The sequence below is a fragment of the Triturus cristatus genome, chromosome 9 (assembly GCF_964204655.1).
Source record: "Triturus cristatus chromosome 9, aTriCri1.1, whole genome shotgun sequence".
Lineage (NCBI taxonomy): Eukaryota > Metazoa > Chordata > Amphibia > Caudata > Salamandridae > Triturus > Triturus cristatus.
Genome location: NC_140592.1, coordinates 736,957,858 through 736,978,865, shown reverse-complemented (window position 1 = coordinate 736,978,865; position 21,008 = coordinate 736,957,858). Strand labels below are relative to the sequence as shown.

Genomic DNA, 21,008 nt, shown 5'->3' with positions numbered 1-21,008 from the left:
CAGTTAACTGTTTTGAATTATTATGTGGTAAAATGTCAGTGTTGCCATTGTCTGGGGCAAATACATCATATTTTAGTGGTTTATCTCGGGTATTTCCGTGTGACCTGGCTAATGCTTTTTCTGGATTAATGACTGTCTGGTATTAATGACAGAATCCCTTGATTATCGGAAATAAAATCATACCTTTCTTTCTGAAGCATCATATCTGCTCTAGGGTATTAACCCATGTAAGTTGTCTTGAGCATAGTATGAATGGTAAATTCACATCTCCTGCGATCATAGAGTAAAAACTCCTCTCCAGTACAGCAACATGAAGTGAATATACTGCTTTCATACAGTTCTCCTTTAGGTGTGCTATATCTAAGGGGCTGCTTTTCACCTACCTCTGTTGATGCCTTTCCGAAAAGGTCTGCTTCAGCTTTGTAAGTCCTGGTTGCTTTTTATGGTCGGGCTTGACAGTGCAGCTGTTACTAGACAATTATGTGAGGACCACCAGTAGAGGGCTTTTAATTCTGTCCCAATATTGGGAGCCAGGTGTGCATGTTTTGATTGGTCAGAAGTTGTGTGCTTCCACAAAAAAGTTCTCGCCCTCTTAACTGCTATGATCACTTTGTTTTTCCAGCTCCCTGAGCTTGAACTTTAATAGCATTACAATGGTGTGTGTGCCCCTAAAGAGTCTTCGATAACGAGACAATGTGCAACGTTTCTCTCTTGCAGCAGCGCAGATAGGCCGTAATTAATGTCCATGGGATTTTAGGTCTCGCTTGACCGTGCAATCCTAATCTTGACCTTCCGGCATTGACGATGCTTGTTTAAATCTTGCAGTACACCGCTTCAGTAAATACCTCGTGTCACCAGTTCGTCCACAAAGTACAATAAGCAATTCATGGGGGGGGGGGGTGTATCTGTGTGTCTTTCGGCCAGCCAGTGTCTGCTCCTTGATGTGACTCCATTGCTTACACAACATGTTAATTGTTAGTTTATTTATTTTATTGCTTGGGGAGTGCTTGCTGTTTGGATGACTAGCCTGTCATTAAGACACCAAGCTACTCACTAATCACCACCCTTGCCTGTATTTGTTTTTCAGTATTGCTCCGATACCATGGTCTTAGATTTGCCTTATTTATTTATTTTGTTCACAAATTAGAGATGTGCAATACACGGAATTTAAACCGCAACGAAAACACTGCCACCTTTGTCAAATGTATCTACTATGTAATAGCTTTTAATTTTTTTTTGTGCGTCTTCAGTTTAACACTTAAATGCAAACTTCATCGTCTGGCTCCTTGTTTCTTAACCCCGTTTTTGGAGAATACATCTTAACTCTACTACCTAGTCTGTTCAGCAGAGGGGCACAACACCCATCTTTCATACTGTTGTACCCAAGAGGTTGCTTCATTATGGGCCTTTCTTTATGGGACACCTGTAGGCAACACACAGATTTGCCAAACCACTACCAACCACGTTCGATAACGAACCATAACGCCGATTAGATTTACTAACACTTGTTTTCCTAAGTGCCTTTAACTGCAAATTGTCTCCGAAGGGGCTCAAAGTGTTTGCTATGGTTGTTTGTGATCTTTGCCATAAAATTCAAATCCTTATTGTTTTGTTCGAGAATATGATCCTTGAGTATACCCAGCAGGGCATCGGAGGCACAAACTGTGGTGGACTGTCACTCCTTGGGCTCCTGATAGTGTGACAATCATCCCCCTTTAAAATTACTTTTTGTGTTCAATCTTAGGGGGCTGGTTACATTTTATCTCGTATTTTCAGGTTGAAGACCAGTTAGAGGATTTTCATCTAATTGTGCCTTTTGTGCTGGCTTGTTGTAAAGGACTTTGCATGGTCCTCCTATATTCTGTGGGTTGAACAGGTTGAGAAGTCTAACCTCGAGTTTCTCATTCATTTTTGCTATATCTTGCAAAACACATACGCTCATTTTTCTGGGTTAAGCATGCTTAATACCGAATTGCTGCACACAATACATGACACAAGCCGTTTCCACAAACAAGAGGCACCCCTCCCTCTAGCACGCTTATAGAATTCAAATATCTAATGTGAGACTCCGACTGCTGCAAGCCAAAAGAACGGCCTATTGTTAAAGCTAAAGAAAGGCAGTGGACCAGTTTGTTCGACCCTCATTGTGAAGATAGTTATCACCTGACTTACCTGTTTGTCCCCTCCCACTCCTATGTCTGGACTCATATGCCCAGCAATCTCTTGGTGCATGGTTATAATGAGGTATAAGGCATATCACTCAGTAGCGACATTGTAAGCTTGGTGTTTATTAGCACAGCAATATAAAGTATTTCTTCAGACATTGTCAGGGGTTCTTGCCGTTCCCAATATGACATGAACATCACAATTTAGCAGTAAAGCCCACACTAGTTTGATTATATGCCAGAGAGATTGCATAGTGAATTAGTTTTAGTACTTAATCTGGCAGCTTCTCTGCCAATGGATATGCCTTACTCCAATATGCTTCTCAATGGTCTGTGACAATTGACTCTGGGAAGAAGGGTGCAAGGGGTATTGCCACATACTGTGCAGCATACTAGGTTTCCCAGAAAGTCTGTTTACTTCTTCATACCGTTTCTCCATTAATGTTTGTAAACTGTCCACCCCAGCCCTGCTGCCACTCGGAGCCACCACCTCCACCCAGTTGACTCCTTACGCTTTCTGCCCCATCAACTGGCATCCTCGCCCCACTGCCTCTTCGTAGAATGCCAGCCTTGCCCTCCACCACAACTCTCTGCCCTCCTTGCTGCCTCAATCGATTGCTGTCCATGCTAATTTCCCCAGATAAATTCACTGCCTATCGCCCTTTCCTACATGTTGGGGCCAGAGTGGTCTCCTCTTGGCAGCAGGGCCGGTGTGAACTCTTTGGCTGTGTGATGTTCTGTAAATGAAAGCACTGAAGTAGCTAACGTTTTACTTGTGGATTGCAGCCGCCCCCCTCTGTGGATCCACATGCCACATCCTCATGCTCACACTTTTCCCTCCAGTTGCAGGTTGGAGATTCGGTGCCTGATGTAGAGGTCTTCGAGGGCGAGCCGGGCAACAAAGTCAGCGTGACAGAAGTTTTCAAGGGCAAAAAGGGAATCCTCTTTGGCGTGCCTGGAGCTTTCACCCCTGGCTGCTCCAAGGTGAGTGAGGGCCTGATGTGTCTGCCACGGAGTGTTGTGGTGAATGCTGAGTTTGTCATCCGAGGGGCCTTGGAAGTTGGCAGCGTGTGTGAGGGCTAGTCTAACAGTGGTTTCAGAGAACTTCTTGGGTGACCACTGCGATCATTCCCAGTTTGATGGGAACATGAGATATAAACCAATTGCTATCCCATCCTACCAACCCCGTGGTTATTTTTCATCATTTAGTGACGGAAAACTGTCCTGTTTCAGTGGTGGTGCTTTAGCTGTCTCTGTGAGCAGAAACCTCTTCAGTCCTTCCGCTTCCAGGCCACAGGCTTCTGAATGTCACTAGGTCTGCCCTATTTAGGAAGCGACTCTTCGCCATTCTTTTTTCCTGCCTGGGTCACAATCCAATCCCGACTTGAGGTGTTTTTTTTTTTTTCCTGAAATGAGCGGTCTGCGTGACATGATGGCCCACTCGGCATGCACTTTTGGTGAAAATGCACTCCCAAAATCGACAGAGCTGACGAATATGGCGGGCAGACCACGAAGTTGAGTACTGGGCATACAGATGGGGAAAGGGGGAGACTCCACCTTCAGATCCTATTCGCTCTCTCTCAGCTGTTTTATTGTTCGAGCTCGATAGACGTATAGATGTGTATCTTTTTGGTGCTTCCAAAGCACTCCTCTGTCCTAGGTATGCGCAATATAAATGCAAGAGTAAACAGATGAACAAATAACTTGTACCTGGCACAGCGTGCCAGGCGTGTCTACCTTATCCGTAAGGTAGCGTCTTCCAGTCAGACAGGTCTCACAGTTTATAAATTATGAAACTCTCGGGGAGGGGGTTGGGAGGACTGGGTGAGGTTGTGGCACAGAGGCAGTTTCGTCTCACCTTGAGATAGCAAAGTGCTCCCAGACTGTAAGCTGCTTTACGAAAGCAGGAAACAGTTCTCAAATTATTTCATAACGCCCCAGGAGAGTGTCGAAAACCAGTCTTTTCCTCTGCCCACGGGTTCCAGTAATCTGCTACAGACTCCACCCTGTTACTCCAGTGAGTTTATTCTGATTTTCCTGTTCCTCTTTGCGGCCGCTTTTAGTAACCTTATTACAGGTGTTTTGTCGCTTTACATGAATTCTTTTTATTTCCTTCCTTGAAAGATTTGTAAAGAGACTAACAGTCACAAACAAACGTTCATGTTCTGGCGCTGCTGGCTGCCTGTCCCCTCCAATTCTCTTTGGTCTCTAATTGCCCTAATACTCATTATTTGCAAATAATCTCCAATCCCTTAATGGGCATGGCAGTTTTATGAAAAGTCAGACCTTACCGTTCACTGGCCCATGGTAAGGCTTTAGCTCCAGTATGTACAGGAATTGGTTGTGCTGCAAGTTGCTGTTCTCCAGCTTCTTTGCCCTCATAGGTTGGAGAAGGTTATGGGTGGTTGCATCTTCCAGATGCCTTTAGGGCGTGGTTGATGTGCAAGCAATGCCCACTTTTCTCTGAACGAGTGGGGTAGCCACACTTATTCCCTTTCATCTGTAAATGAAGCAAGGCTTTGCGTATAGAATTGGGATGCTTGTTCCAGTGGGTTACATGTCGCAATTGGATAGACTACCTGACACCAGATCGAGGTAGCCATCTTTACTCCTCCCTGCATCGGAGTGGTTAAGTGTAGAAAGGAGTTTCACACTTACCTCCTCTGCTTTGTGTTGGGTCTTAGTCCATGGAGTTTTGGGATTTCCATTGGTAGGGAATGTTGGGGGGTTTCCAAAGGGCTACAATCTTCTGCTGAAGGATCAGTTAGAGCTGGACAGTGGTGGTTTTTGATTCGTCCTGATATATATTTTTTTTTAATAAAGTTTTACCTGGACTGACCACATCCTTTTAGTGGCAACGAGGATGCAATAGGAACCCACACGTGCAAATTACAATAGATTACATGTGGAAGAAGGTTAGGGTGTCAGTTGGAGATTATGTGAGGATTAAGAATTCAAGAATTTTACCCAAGGGGAGTCTAGTTTCAATACCTACGAAGGTTTTGGAAGTAAGGAACAGTGTGGTGAGATTAGAAGACGGTAAAAAGAGAAATTAAGGTAAGATCTCGGTTGCACATGTGGGGTGTGAGATTTGATGGAGGAGGGCGAAGGTGTGGTGAATGATGAAATTGATAATGAAGGGGTGCGTAGGGTTTCGCAGAGAAGGGAGTTGCCGAACAAATTTCATGATTATGTTTTAAGTTAATGGAAGTGCATTGCCATATTGGTGTCATGAATATTTATTTTCTGTTTGCAAATCTCATGATTGTTTTGTTAAGATGTGCATTGTCGTGCTACTGTCATGACTGTTCCATTCCGGTTTTGTTTGTTTTGTCTTTTTGTATCTTTGGGTCAGGCGGGCACACATGTTCAGAGTTCTTCTTGGTGGTTTTTGGCACTCTGGTCAGGTGTGCACTATTTGTTCAGAGTTTCCAGTAGTGTATTGTAATTTATTAAGTCTTTTTTGGTGATATTCTTAGTTTTAGTTTTAAGCTAATGTATCAGTCTCCTCATTGTTCATGTTCTCATTTAACATGAACGTTGCTGTTAAATGTTCTAAGAGGGAGGATGTGTTGGGTCTCAATCCATGGAGTGTTGGGATTTCCATGGGGACAGAATCTCCTGCTGAAGGATCAATGTGGAGGTGGCGGTTGCTGTTTCTGATTCGCCTTGCTAGATGCATTCAATCTTAATAAAGCTTCACCTGGACAGACTGCGGCCTTTGACTTTCCTGGCTGATACTCGAAGGCAGGTGGGGCTGATGCCAGGTTGAGGAATGTGGAGCCCGTGACAATGGAGTGAATGAGTGTGGTCCTGATGCGTTTCCTGGTGCTGAAGCCCTTCTTATGAACCTGAGAGGGAGGAAAAGAATCTCTGATCTCTATTTTTCCATCTTAACTTCCACCCCATTCTTTCTGTCCTATGGACTAGACTCACCTCCCTGGTTATGTGGAGAAAGCTGAAGAGTTGAAGGGGAAGGGCATTGCCGTCATCGCCTGCATCTCTGTCAATGACGTCTTCGTGATGACTGAATGGGGCAAGGTACAGCATTCTGAAGGCAAGGTGAGTGTGACATAAGTGCTCCACGTAAAGTAATATATGCCTCTTACAATTGAAATGTGTTTCAGAATAGCAACGAAGGAGGAAAATAAGGTCTGAAAAGAGTAATGTTTCAGTTTTTAAAGGTGAAAAAGTGGTGAAAGTTGTAGTGGAAAAAAAGAATTACATGATTTTGGGATTTTGTATTGTGTTCAAGGCACAAAGTGTTGGGCAGAAATTCTTCTTTAATAAAACCTTGCAGCATACCGAGCCCATACTAGGTGCTTATTTTTTGGGTCCAGACGCTCAGAGGGTTGATCACTCCAGAGCTCTTGAAAACAAAGCAGAATTGTCTTTCTCTCCCATCTAGCCCATGACAACCCACTGTTAGGAAGCTGTTTTTTTTTTTTTCTTTACATCCCTAACCTACTACGCTACAGCCTTTTTCTAAAACACTAAGCATCTAGAAATACAAAGAAACAAAAGCAAGGTGAGTAGATTGAGCATTGTGCATCAAAGGATGCATGAAGGGAGTGTGACTGAGGATCTCCTCTCCTCAGATCATAGGAGAAAAGGACATTAGACAACTGGGTGCCGCGTAGTCTTTGGACGCACCTAGGAATGTTTCCCAGTCTCCTTGTACCTCTCCTTCCCAAGGGAGGCCATTACAGGTCATACAGCATTCTGCGTGATGAAGTACACTGCCTTTGAATCAAAAGTGCTGCAAGAACAGGATTGAAGACTTCTAAATCCATTTCTGAGAAAACAAACTTTCATTGAAGTTCTGCCACTTGGGTCTGTGTGAGATGCGCTACTTCCAAAGTAAGTACAACTGAAGGGTACAAAAGGAGATCACTTTCCTATACATTGGGAAACACAAAAAAGCATCTGTACTCGGACAATTGGTTGAAAGCCCCCCTCCGACTAGAACCAGTATCTCAAATGACCATGGGAGATCAACCAACAAGCTTTTGGCAAGTCTTACTTACTTCTATTGAACCGTCGCATTCACTCAATTATCCATCATAGTACATATCTAAAACCTCACACTCGACAAATTACTTTCTTCAACAAGTGCACACCGATTTAAATCTTACCATGAGTTGTCCGCTTCACCCCTGATGGCTCATTACACGGGACATTACCAGGAGAGGCAGGCACCTGCATGCATGCTACCAACACCACAGTTCACTCATTAAGGCCGACTTTCAGCAAAAATCAACATGCCTTCAGACAACCAGAACTAGGTAGCAATGCACCTTCTAGCTCACCAGGCGCTATACAATGATGCACATTACAGAAACTCTGTAGCTTTCACAGGCCACGCCAGCAATACATGCAACATTCAAATACCTTAATTTGCCCCACCTGATTACCCTCTATGCTTGTCACCTCCTAATACAACCCCTCCCCGATTTAGCTCTATTCTGATCCATGATGTTGTCCTCTCTGGATGAGTCCACTGTTGCCAATGCCAACTGACAGGCACCGGTTCGCCCATCTTATCCACAACGTGCACCTCTCAACCTGAATCGCAACTGTGCCATATGCCAACCTACTGGCAGTGAGCTGCCCAATGCTGCTTTTCTCTCCTGCATAACTACACTACTGTTCAAATATGCATTATCCAAAACCTGGTCGCACCCAAGCATGCACCATAATTCCTGTAGTACCTCACTCAACATCTAGCACCACTCTCAATAGAAGCAGAAATACTGCACAAACTATTTTCATAACAAAACGTGCATGCATCCAACACCAACAGTGGTCTGTCCTCCACACACGGCACAGGTCACATCAAATTTGCACGCTACCAAGGCATATCTACAGATCACACCTACAATGTGCCATCTCCTCTATTGCAGCACTTCACTCTAATCCCAACCCTGCCGCCAGTCTCTCCCCTTGGTGTCCTGACTGCATGCCCCTTCAGCCAGGTGGCAGTGATACTTCGCAGTCACTCCAGAGTGATAGAGCTTGGACAGAACGAAGAGCTAAACGTTTGCATCCTCTTAAATGCTCTTCATGGGACTCCACCAACTTGCAAAATCGTAGCCTACACCCTCCAATACCCTTTTGTTAGAATTTTTTTTTTTTTTTTTACGGGTGAGTTCATCCACATTTTGTGCCAAAGGTTGTGATGTTTTCACCTTGATCGGTCAGTGGCCGTCTGCCTTTTTCCAAAAGCTGCTGAATATGGGAGAGGGGTAGTTTCTTAATAGTATAAGAAGACTAAGGACTACAGAAACTCGTGTCGAGCACTGGTCCGCGTGGGCTGGAAGCATGCCATATTTTCAGGACATTAACTTGTCATAAAATATTTATACATTTAATACTTTTAGGAGTGATTGGCATAGTCCATGGTAAGCCTTAAAACCATTACTCCATCCCTCTTTGTCAACCGTTGGTCTCCCTGGCATTAGTCAAATAAGCCAGTAGTTTACAACATTTGGTTTTGTGACCAAAGGCCAAACCCTGATTAAACACTTAGTAACTCGATCGACAGTGGGCAGTAATTTAAATACCAAAAGATTTTCTCTAGGTGGGTTAACTGGGAAGGAGCGAAGCAGCAGTAGCTGTTGGAAACCATGCCACTAGAGAAAATCTGCTGGAGAGCAATGTGGACATCATCCAACTTTTATGCCAAACCTACTGTCTGGTTGAAAGTTAAACTAGACCAAACCTGCACATTTCTCAAAGTGCTGAGAAGTACACCGCCATTTATTCCACCAGCGCAGATAACCAACACTTGGTTCAGCCCTCCTTACAGAAGTGGTGGGGCTATGGATGGACCATGGGCCTTAGTGGAGGCCACGCCCCCAGGGATCAGATACCGGAACTGGCAGTTTGATGATGCCTAGTCTGTGGAGTGGGACACTGGGTCCATCCCTGTTGTAAATTTAACTAGAGTAATTTGGCCTTTTGGATGGAGGCTATTTAATCGCAGGCACCAGGCAAGGGGCTGACTTTCTCCTGGGATTCAGCAGAGTAGACCCATCCACCCTCGAAGAAGGCGAGGAGTAGACTGGGGACACCAGGGAATATTTGTTGCAGAGGCATCAAAGACTTTCAGGAGGTCCGGCTGGATGTGACCGTAAACTGGGCTCCTATCAAGCAAGCATTGAAAAAAGGCAATAGGTTTCGCCTATGTCATGTGTATTGGCCCTGTCAGTTTTATTTCGTTTTTTTTTTTTCTTTAGCCCTGTTGCACAGCAGCATGAGATGTTATACAACATGCCATAGAGTCAAGGGGGGAAAAAAATGATGCCGCCAGTGTTCACCCATCTTCCACCCCCCCCCCCCCCCCCATCGCTGCTCTACATCATGTTTAAAAACATTAATCAAGCGAATAGATCTAGCTTCTGTGAAACCAATGCTAGTTTCTATTTTTTCTTTTTGTAAGTGAGCCAGTATATCATTCTTTCATAAAATCCACAAATGTGCTGCAAAAGGTAGCACAGAGGCAAAACTGATTTTTATTTATTTTTATTTTTTTTCTCCTCGCGTGTTACTGCAACTGTGCTTGACGATTTTTGGAGTGTACAAACCATAGCCCTCGGTATTGCATTTTTTTTCACAAAGCCAAAGAATTTCCCCCCCCACCCCGTATGGTGGAAACAAATATTTTAATACGATCAAGAAAGACCCTTAGTGATATTTTTACACTATCATTTTTGCCCTGTATAGATTTATCCGTGAAACTGCATGTCTGAGGGGAAAAATGTAATCGGCATTTTAACTGAATGTGTTGTCTTCACTTCAGTCTACTCTGCGCCACTCTGTTCCGCTCTGCACCACAACACATTATTCTGCTTTATGCCACAACACTTTACTCCACGACTAATCTATGAAACTATGCCACGACACTATTCCACTCTTTACCACAATGCTGTATTCCACTCTACCACGACATTCTACTCCACTCAACTACTAATCTATGAAACTTTATGCCACTGAGCGACACTCTAATCCATGACCCTCTTCTCTATGCCCCAAATTTAAAGATATGCTGTAAAACAGCCACGATGGTGTATAACCTGGCTAAAACACATTGGCAAAGTTAATCACTCTTGCATTAGTGAGAACTATTAGCTTTGCCAATGCTGGTTTCTGTCCCTCTCATTCCCTTGTCCATTACATGTTCCCCGCCTCTTACACCCCCACTGGCGTCTCTTCTGTTTTCTGACAGCACAGGTGTCCTCCGCATATATCTGGTTTCCTCAGCCTTTCATCATCTGAGAACGTGCCCCTCCTCTTCTCTCCTGTACCTGCTGTGTCTGGTTTCCTTGACTCCCTGGCAGGGCTGGCTTATGCCGGCTTCCCTTCTGCTGGCACAGAGCAGCAGAAGTCCCAGACACTGCCAAGGCCTGCGACAACTCTGGCGCATGTGCACGGCTCAGCTCCACATATTGAACTTTGAAGTAGTGGTCAAAAAGACAGGCCGCCTTGTCCTCTCCTCCATGACTAAGCTAAGACCTTTCCCTCTGCCCCAGATTTACGGAACGCCTTTTGCCTGACCGGCTGTGTGATTGCAGGCCAGTCTCTTCCATCCCCAGTGCCACTGCCCTCTTAGCTCAACAGCTGCTCTGAGTGACCTTGAGCAGATCATCTTTACCTCCCTGTGCCTTGGAGTCTAGTGGTGCTGGAACAATTTTCAGAGTGAGGGTACTGCCATCATTGTTACTTCACCCAAGTCCTAGGGATTGTGGAAAATCCAAGCGTCGCACAAAGCAAATGAGCCACACCCAGCAGGAGAGTGGCAAGGGTATGGAATGCAGCCGGTGGAGCATTTTGGAGCACACTGCCGCAAATCTATTACTAAACCATGGTGTCATTGCTCACTCATTTACAGACCACACATTGAAATGGCAATTTGCAGTTTTGCTGATTAAAAGTATATGGAGTACAATCAACGTGTGCAAATTGCTTTCAGTGAATAATTTTCATGTCACAAGTGTCTTGTTTTGTTTCCACCCTATTAAATGTTTGTTCCATCACACCTCAGCACAAATTATACTTTAGAATTCTTTCTTAACTACTAATATATTTTGAAATATCTATGCAGTCCTTGTACTCCGTTTTGGATTGTGTGGTATTTTGAACACATGACCTCAGTCTTGTGTTTCACGCTTACTGTACTCTGGCAAGATTGACAGTTCATTTTACAAAATTATCTTTTTGCAAAGAACGAAAGATCAACCCAAATCTTTATGTTAAACGGATAAACACATTTGCCAGAAACGGAGCCTGACATTTGACCTGTCTTTGAAGCACAGCATTTACCTTCTGAACTCCAGCATGGCTGTTTCTCGGGGTGCTGCACCACGCCCCGCGCCTCTACTTCCAGCGCCTGTTTGTAACCACTGCTTTGCTTTCCCGGTTCTTCCCTGTGCCTCAGTCTGTATTTTTGTGCCCCCTGACTGCATAGGTGATCTCATGCTAGGCCCTGTCTCTCCGTGTACCTTTAAGCCGCTATCTCCCTGTGTGACGTCAGACCACTCACTGCACCTGCGTCCATCCATGATTTAGTGCTGTATTCGTAGTGTGCCTCGGTCTGCCCCAGCTCCGCATTTGTCTAGTGAGTGCCTCACCTCACAGTACCTCAGTCTGACCCCAGCTTTGACCTCCATGTTCCTCGCGTCTCCCTGCCTCAGTCTAGCACCGCCTCGGGAGCTGGCTGGGTGTGATCTAACCAGAGCCGGTTTTCCCTGCCTCCTCAGTTCCTTCAGCCCTAGATCGGCTGCAGACACCATGTAAACTTGTGCTAGCCCCTTCTGTTTTCCTCATTCTGACTCCAGTGTTACCCAATCAAACCATGCAACGAGTCCCCTCGCACCTTCATGATATGCTAATGATCTAGGGCATCGGGTGCCTCCGAGGGGGAACAAAATGGTTCTGTGAAATGAGAGGTAGCACAGGGAAGTGATCAGCTGCAGTTTATTCAAAAGACCGAAAGCAGTCCCAAACACCCATGCTTCCCTCTGGCACCACCATCCATCCTCCACTGTGACACAAAGCATTCTATTAGACCTGACTTTTCAAGCCTTTCCTCCCCCATTTTATTGTAAGGTTCTATGGGTGTTTTGGACCTTTTTTTGAATGTTCCTGTTTTAAACTGCACAGCGACTATTTTAGCATCCCTAGAAGGTTTTCTAGACATACTTGAATATATTTTATATGCGAACGATAACGCCCTAATTTTCATTTTTAAATCCTTTCATCAACTAGCAAAATGCAGTAAGGCACTCTGCTCTGCACCACAACACATTATTCTGCTTTATGCCACAACACTTTACTCCACGACTAATCTATGAAACTATGCCACGACACTATTCCACTCTTTACCACAATGCTGTATTCCACTCTACCACGACATTCTACTCCACTCAACTACTAATCTATGAAACTTTATGCCACTGAGCGACACTCTAATCCATGACCCTCTTCTCTATGCCCCAAATTTAAAGATATGCTGTAAAACAGCCACGATGGTGTATAACCTGGCTAAAACACATTGGCAAAGTTAATCACTCTTGCATTAGTGAGAACTATTAGCTTTGCCAATGCTGGTTTCTGTCCCTCTCATTCCCTTGTCCATTACATGTTCCCCGCCTCTTACACCCCCACTGGCGTCTCTTCTGTTTTCTGACAGCACAGGTGTCCTCCGCATATATCTGGTTTCCTCAGCCTTTCATCATCTGAGAACGTGCCCCTCCTCTTCTCTCCTGTACCTGCTGTGTCTGGTTTCCTTGACTCCCTGGCAGGGCTGGCTTATGCCGGCTTCCCTTCTGCTGGCACAGAGCAGCAGAAGTCCCAGACACTGCCAAGGCCTGCGACAACTCTGGCGCATGTGCACGGCTCAGCTCCACATATTGAACTTTGAAGTAGTGGTCAAAAAGACAGGCCGCCTTGTCCTCTCCTCCATGACTAAGCTAAGACCTTTCCCTCTGCCCCAGATTTACGGAACGCCTTTTGCCTGACCGGCTGTGTGATTGCAGGCCAGTCTCTTCCATCCCCAGTGCCACTGCCCTCTTAGCTCAACAGCTGCTCTGAGTGACCTTGAGCAGATCATCTTTACCTCCCTGTGCCTTGGAGTCTAGTGGTGCTGGAACAATTTTCAGAGTGAGGGTACTGCCATCATTGTTACTTCACCCAAGTCCTAGGGATTGTGGAAAATCCAAGCGTCGCACAAAGCAAATGAGCCACACCCAGCAGGAGAGTGGCAAGGGTATGGAATGCAGCCGGTGGAGCATTTTGGAGCACACTGCCGCAAATCTATTACTAAACCATGGTGTCATTGCTCACTCATTTACAGACCACACATTGAAATGGCAATTTGCAGTTTTGCTGATTAAAAGTATATGGAGTACAATCAACGTGTGCAAATTGCTTTCAGTGAATAATTTTCATGTCACAAGTGTCTTGTTTTGTTTCCACCCTATTAAATGTTTGTTCCATCACACCTCAGCACAAATTATACTTTAGAATTCTTTCTTAACTACTAATATATTTTGAAATATCTATGCAGTCCTTGTACTCCGTTTTGGATTGTGTGGTATTTTGAACACATGACCTCAGTCTTGTGTTTCACGCTTACTGTACTCTGGCAAGATTGACAGTTCATTTTACAAAATTATCTTTTTGCAAAGAACGAAAGATCAACCCAAATCTTTATGTTAAACGGATAAACACATTTGCCAGAAACGGAGCCTGACATTTGACCTGTCTTTGAAGCACAGCATTTACCTTCTGAACTCCAGCATGGCTGTTTCTCGGGGTGCTGCACCACGCCCCGCGCCTCTACTTCCAGCGCCTGTTTGTAACCACTGCTTTGCTTTCCCGGTTCTTCCCTGTGCCTCAGTCTGTATTTTTGTGCCCCCTGACTGCATAGGTGATCTCATGCTAGGCCCTGTCTCTCCGTGTACCTTTAAGCCGCTATCTCCCTGTGTGACGTCAGACCACTCACTGCACCTGCGTCCATCCATGATTTAGTGCTGTATTCGTAGTGTGCCTCGGTCTGCCCCAGCTCCGCATTTGTCTAGTGAGTGCCTCACCTCACAGTACCTCAGTCTGACCCCAGCTTTGACCTCCATGTTCCTCGCGTCTCCCTGCCTCAGTCTAGCACCGCCTCGGGAGCTGGCTGGGTGTGATCTAACCAGAGCCGGTTTTCCCTGCCTCCTCAGTTCCTTCAGCCCTAGATCGGCTGCAGACACCATGTAAACTTGTGCTAGCCCCTTCTGTTTTCCTCATTCTGACTCCAGTGTTACCCAATCAAACCATGCAACGAGTCCCCTCGCACCTTCATGATATGCTAATGATCTAGGGCATCGGGTGCCTCCGAGGGGGAACAAAATGGTTCTGTGAAATGAGAGGTAGCACAGGGAAGTGATCAGCTGCAGTTTATTCAAAAGACCGAAAGCAGTCCCAAACACCCATGCTTCCCTCTGGCACCACCATCCATCCTCCACTGTGACACAAAGCATTCTATTAGACCTGACTTTTCAAGCCTTTCCTCCCCCATTTTATTGTAAGGTTCTATGGGTGTTTTGGACCTTTTTTTGAATGTTCCTGTTTTAAACTGCACAGCGACTATTTTAGCATCCCTAGAAGGTTTTCTAGACATACTTGAATATATTTTATATGCGAACGATAACGCCCTAATTTTCATTTTTAAATCCTTTCATCAACTAGCAAAATGCAGTAAGGCACTCTGTCACTCTGGGGCCTTTTTCCTGCCCATAAACTCATTCAAAAATGAACAAACCAATATCTGAGAAGCTAAGACTGCGCAGTAGCAGCCCTCCAACCTGAACAGCTTATTCAGGGTTCCAGAAATGGGTTGTGCGTTGGGCAGGAGCTCTGTAAAATCCTAAATGCCTGGAGTCCTATAAAGAGCAATTTTATTTTGAGTTTAATGAAGTGGGGGTGTTAGAATGCTGTAAAGAAAAAACATCCGTTACATCCTGTGAAATATGTACCAACTCTCAATCAACGATATTGTCAAAATTATGACCCAGGTAGTACCACAAAAGGCGCTTTGTCCTTGACTTCTTCTCACGGATTGTTAGTGAGGCCACTGTGCGTGATTGTGGCAAGAGGGTCCCCAATGAGTCTGACTGTCCTAGTGTCTACCCTGGATACGGTTATCAAGTGGGGAATGTATAATCAAACCCTTACATTTTTAGGTCTCTGCTGGCGTTGGAGCGCGCATGCACTCTTTGCGTCTTCTAGTAATCAGCTTAGTTTGGGAGAAGGGGACTTGAGGCGTGCCCCTCATTTTCATTGGGTAGCGTCAGCGTTTATGTTAAAAGCTGGCTTCCCATTGAAAAGGAGGGTGTTAAGTTGCCTCCCTTTGGCTTTTTTGGACGGGCTCTCCTGCTTTCCTTCTGGCGTAAAAGGTTTCTTATCTTTATGGGGCCATGTGTTTCATACTACTCACTTCTACTCTCGCTCTCTCCTCTCGCTCTCTCCCTCTATGTGCACAGCTATCTATCTATCCTTGAGTAATTACAGCCATAGGCCATTTTCTTTTTACTGAATCTAGGTGGTTTGAGCAGAAGATAACTTGTACTCTATAGGTCCTTATGGAGCAGATACCTCCTGAGATAGTGGGCTAGGTACTTTGGTGTGTCATAGCCATCACAAATTAAGATTGATGAGATGATGGTAAAAGTTTCCTGTTGAAGAATGCTCGTTCTTCAAGTACCGGGTCAGTGTTCCCGGCGGTGCTTTCATCCCATTTGAGAAACTACTTTTGCTTGCTTTCCCCCCCCTCCCTGCCCTGTAAGGACACAACGTTGGTCTTTAATATATGCCTACACTTTGGAGTAATCTCCCAGTAGATTTCGTTTGTGGTAACTCACTAGTTGTAGTGGGCTAGGGTAGTCCGTTCACCTCCTACACTCAGCATAGGTCCTGAGGCCTGGCTTGCACTTCTGCTGTGGAGTCTTGGTGTAATCTCCCGTTTCTTTTCTTTCCCACAGGTGCGAATGCTGGCTGATCCCACTGGGGCCTTCCCAAAGGTATGAAACTCGAGTACTCTTTCATTGACTTGCTCTGTCTTCTCGCCCACTGCCCTCTTCCCTGACATTTATATGATGGGGGGGGGGGGTGTGTGAGTGAGGACTGAAGGATCAGGAAGTGACCCCTGCTGGTGCTACATCTGCGAAGAGAAAGGACAACTCTAGGTCTACAGTGGTAGCTTTTGGCAAGGGCTGTGAGTGCTGCTGAAGTAACAGCTCCTGGGGGAGGGTGAGACCAAACAAGCTCTGATGGAGGTATCTATTGGCAGTGTATAGGTTTGCTGCTGGAGCAGCCCCATTCCTAGAGAGGCAGAGCCAAGTAGTTCCATTAGACTTTGATATCTTCTGGGAAGGGGGCGCATGTTGCTAAGAGTACAGCTCCTGCAGAAGGAAAGCCTAGTATTACTCTTGTAATGGTACTTTCTGGCAAGGTATTAGGGGTACTGCTGAGGTAACGCACCTCCTCGGGAGAGAGGGGTAAGTGCCCCTCCTATAGGGGAAGAGCTATGAAGGTGGTTGATACTTTTTCTGGGGTTGATACTTTTTCTGGGGTTGAACAGCTAATCTGTACTGATACAGCAACGCCCTCTAACCGTGGCTCAAAATGCTGCTGAGTTGAGTTCTTTTATGTGTTTAAATTTTGTTTTTATATATTTTTGTTTTGTAGGCAGCAGGTCTGCTTCTGGATACGAAGCTGGTGCCTCTTTTTGGAAACCAGCGATGCAAGAGGTAAGCATTATAAGACTGGAAGTGAAAGTGACCACAGTGTTTACGGGGAGGCCATGGTAGCCAGTAAATACTTACACCCTCCTCACTCCCCACTGAAAAGCATTTTAGTCCATTCTTTTGAGAATATGATTATTATGTAGGACGAAAAATGGAAATACTTGTTCTGAAAGTCTACATTGTTACTTAAAATGTGCTCAAAATATGAGGAGCGATCTTTCAAATTTGTATATGGTTGACATTAAATCAGAATGTGTAAATGCCCGAAGCTTGAGTCCAAATGTAATGTATACTTGATTTTGGATCAGAATTAATGGTATCTTGGGCTACTGTGCTGTGACTCTCTCCTCCTCTTCCCCCCCCCCCTACTTACAACTTCTCGCTAAAGCAGTATGATCAAACTGGGATGGTTCTCTAATTTGCAGTAGGTGGACACCTGCAATTAGTTTTTTCTTCTAGTGCATATACTAAAAGCTTATTCACACTTGATAGTAAATGCACAAGTCACGATGTGATGCCATTGGTGGGGTGGTTATTGGCATTGTGGAGGAGAATGGGTCTGCCTGCAGGCTTAATTTTTTTTTTATGACCTGCTTAAGTCCCTATGCTTTCTTTCCAGGCACAAGCAAGGTGCAGACTGGCATTATGTATCCTAAACGATGTGCCAAAGTATCACAACATGGGCCTTTTCAGAGTGAAAGCACCTTATCTCATACTGTTTGGAATTAATGGCCTCTTCCTCTGTGCTCTTCCTTAGGTTCTCTATGGTCATCGATAATTGCATTGTGAAGTCTATCAACGTTGAAGATGGCACCGGCCTGACCTGCAGCCTGGCCAACAACATTGTGTCTCAGCTCTGAGCGGTTGTTAGCAAACCTTTACTCCTCCCCACTATGCAGTCTAGAGCGTAACTGGATGTGCTTGCTTGCGTTACAATCCTTTACTGACCTACTTACCTCTTCCGCTGGCTCTCCTTTGTTTCTCCACCAGTATCGTTGTCCTCTTCAACTGTTTGCTTCTCTCGTCACACCATGCTGCACTTGATGGCCGAGGGCCTTGAACAGTACAGAGAACCTTGTGTTACCGCTCCAAGGCTATTTAATCAGACTCCTCTTGCTGGCCAACGCCCTCTTCTCTAATTGCGTCAATATTTTCAAGCATTTACATCTGTATTTAACGAGGATCCTGTTCAGTGCCCGACACCGGGAGTTGGCTCATCGCAGCCTTTGAATCTCTTGAAGATCTAGACTCATAACGGGGCTGTTGGATCATGCGTTCTACTGCTTGGAGGGCTAGTAGCAGCATCCAGGGTGGGCCATTCCTGCACGGTTGGTGCAGTGTTTGGATGGGTTCAACAGCACACCTTTTACGTTTCAGATAAAATGGTAATTCTCAAGTATGTTCACTTTTTCAAAACGAAGCACTTCTAGATGTGAGCAAATTGGGAGGGGGGGTCAAATTACTGTTACTTTTAGGAAGGACAACCGCTTAATGCTAACAATACAGGCACAAAGTATATATTTAGAGTGAATTTCGTTCACTGGACAGAAAGCTAGGTTTAATTGTACCAGAATGGGACCTTGTTGCAAGTGTAGCCTGGTGGCACTCTGTTTTGATGAAGAAATATTTATGCTCCATTTCCGACGCTTAAAAACCGAACGAGGGTCCTCTATTGTACGCCCTGTTAAGGTGTTTACTTGGTTCTGGTTTAGATACCTGAGGGAATTCAGATGCTGCCCTCATGGCCACAACCTCTGTCTTGTGGTGTAGGTTGGAGAGAGACTTGGCACAGTCAGATGCGTTTTAAACCTTTTACTATTATGTTGCTGATACTGGTGGGCACGTTGACACTGATGACCGGGTTGTATGTTGCACTAACACTGGCAGTGACTGATTTACAGCAAGCCCCAATCTCCCAGCTCCCTTGTGGCATGGTATTGTGGCGGAAAAGGGTACTTTATAAATTCAAATTTGGACTAAAGTATGTCAGATTTCATTTGCTCTGCAATAAACTGGAAATGGCTCTATACAATATGCTCTGTGTTTTATTTTGTGTTAATGGTGGTACTTGGGGACTGGTGTGGAGGCCCTCATCGAACCGGGCAGGTGTGCGGACATTGAAAATTGCCTTTAATGGAACTGTTTGTACCGGGGGGTGGGGAGCGGGTGGGGGGGGCTGGACTGGGAGAAGTAACTTGGGGATCATATGGTTAAAGACCGAACCTGCTGATGCTGTTATGCTGGGGCTTCTGTTTTGCCTCCCTTTTTTTTTTTTTTTGTTCTATGGAACTGTTTAAATACGGGCGGTGGTCCTGAGACCTATAAGTTTTATCTTGCTTCGCACATGGGGGTGGCGTTTGATCCTGTTCGCTGTACTCACAATTGGCGGGGACTCCGAGTAACTGACTAATTGCCTGTGTGATATTTCATTTATGACATGTGCTATGTCTATACTAACGAAATGCCAATAAACAGATTTCATAATAATGGTGGTTCTTTGTGACCTGACTAGGTGTATGATGGTGGTGGGGAGCAGATGTAGAACTAAGGAGCGCTCTGAAATCAGAAGGTGTAAATTCCAAAGTGCTGCTCAGATGAGCGGCTGCAGGAGGAATGTCGAATTCCAGATTTCTCCAACGAGGAGCTACTGGTAGCTCAACAGCTATGTAGCTCATGTGTGCAGCGCAGCCTACTCATTTATAAACACTTGCGTTTTTTAATTAATAGATGTATATCAAGATTAAAAAGCCTTTATTTGAGACAGACATTTGCATATTTTCAGAACTCATAAACTGATGTTTGGAGAAAAATGTTGGAATTTCCAAAATATGTTTAATGACGATATGTGAGTGATGAATCGTGCAGCGCTGGAGATATTTGTTACTAAAATGACCTTGGTGCCAGTGGCATTGCAGCTGTCATGTATTTGCCACGTTGAGGCATTCCAAATTGAAAGGTGTGGTTTTTTTTTTTATTTTTTTTTTTTACACATGACTGTTGGCAACCCTACCTGGTGCACCCAGGTAATCGTTGCTGATCATCTTGCATTGGGTAGCCGCTAAAGTAGTCTTATCTGAGGTGCTTACTGGTTTAGCACTAATAACATTAGTGCAGGATGATTTTCATTGAACATAAGTAGCTGTTATTACAAAAAAGGTTGCACACCCCTGTTGTAGCCTCTCTTGCTTCCTTCAGCTTACGTTACTTCAGACTGAGCCCTCACTGAAGGAACCAGACATTAGTCAGTGGCACCTTTTCTGAGTTGCTTATCCATAGAATAGCAACATTACAAAATACGAATTGTATATTATTGAATTACCAGTTCTTGGCTTAATGTGCATGTGTGGGCTTGAATCTCCTCCCCCCTCACCACATGGTACAGAAACACGCCTCAAGGAAGTTCTCGGTATGGGCAATTTTATTTTAGTGTCGAGTCTCTATTTGCAGAAACATATAAAACTATTTACACACAGAATAGGTTTGACCTTGCATGATACGCTCCACAAATCGGGTATCAGTAAAATCTTTGAACTTCAGAGGTTTGGCTTTTGCTAAGATTGATAGTCAAATACACTGAAGTGGAACACGAAGCAAATTTATCTCTGGGGGCTGGAGTGGCGATGGCTTGGGGTACTGATACGAGGTATATAGCCTCTTCAGGGTGTATGTGAGTTGTGCCTGAGCACAGCTGACAGCAGAACCCTCCCTGGTGGTGATGTAATATGTGGGACAGGAGGTGAGCTGTCAGGGGACCCTCTGGAAGTGCACTTAGAACTGGCAGTGTTTTAGGGATGGGGCAGCTCTACCCTTATGGTAGTGAGGTTACTGCTAGGCTACATGTCACCAGGGTGTTCAGGTCTTCCACCTGGTACTGCTGCGGCTCATAGGTGGGTGATGACGGACTCAGCAAAGAGGTAGGATCGGACTTAGCCGGTGCCCTGTCCCTTCTATCCCGGGGCACTGCTCATATGGTGGTTTACTGCATTTGTCTTCCCTGCCTTCAGTTTAGAAGCTGCCTTTTGGCAGCTGCTGTGTGGGCCAAGCTTCCTGCATTGGC

General features: G+C 45.0%; 1 protein-coding gene across 1 annotated transcript in view; it reads left to right on the top strand.

Annotated features, from left to right (window-relative positions):
- Positions 1–18,983, top strand: part of LOC146798679 (peroxiredoxin-5, mitochondrial-like) — a 35,051-nt gene extending 16,068 nt beyond the window's left edge. The window contains exons 2-6 of the mRNA XM_085625978.1: positions 3,009–3,149; positions 6,096–6,227; positions 16,187–16,225; positions 16,893–16,954; positions 17,709–18,983. Of these exons, the coding sequence (XP_085482104.1) occupies positions 3,009–3,149; positions 6,096–6,227; positions 16,187–16,225; positions 16,893–16,954; positions 17,709–17,811 (477 nt within the window). The 3' untranslated portion in view covers positions 17,812–18,983. The remainder of the gene's footprint in view (positions 1–3,008; positions 3,150–6,095; positions 6,228–16,186; positions 16,226–16,892; positions 16,955–17,708) is intronic.
- The last annotated feature ends 2,025 nt before the right edge of the window (positions 18,984–21,008 follow it).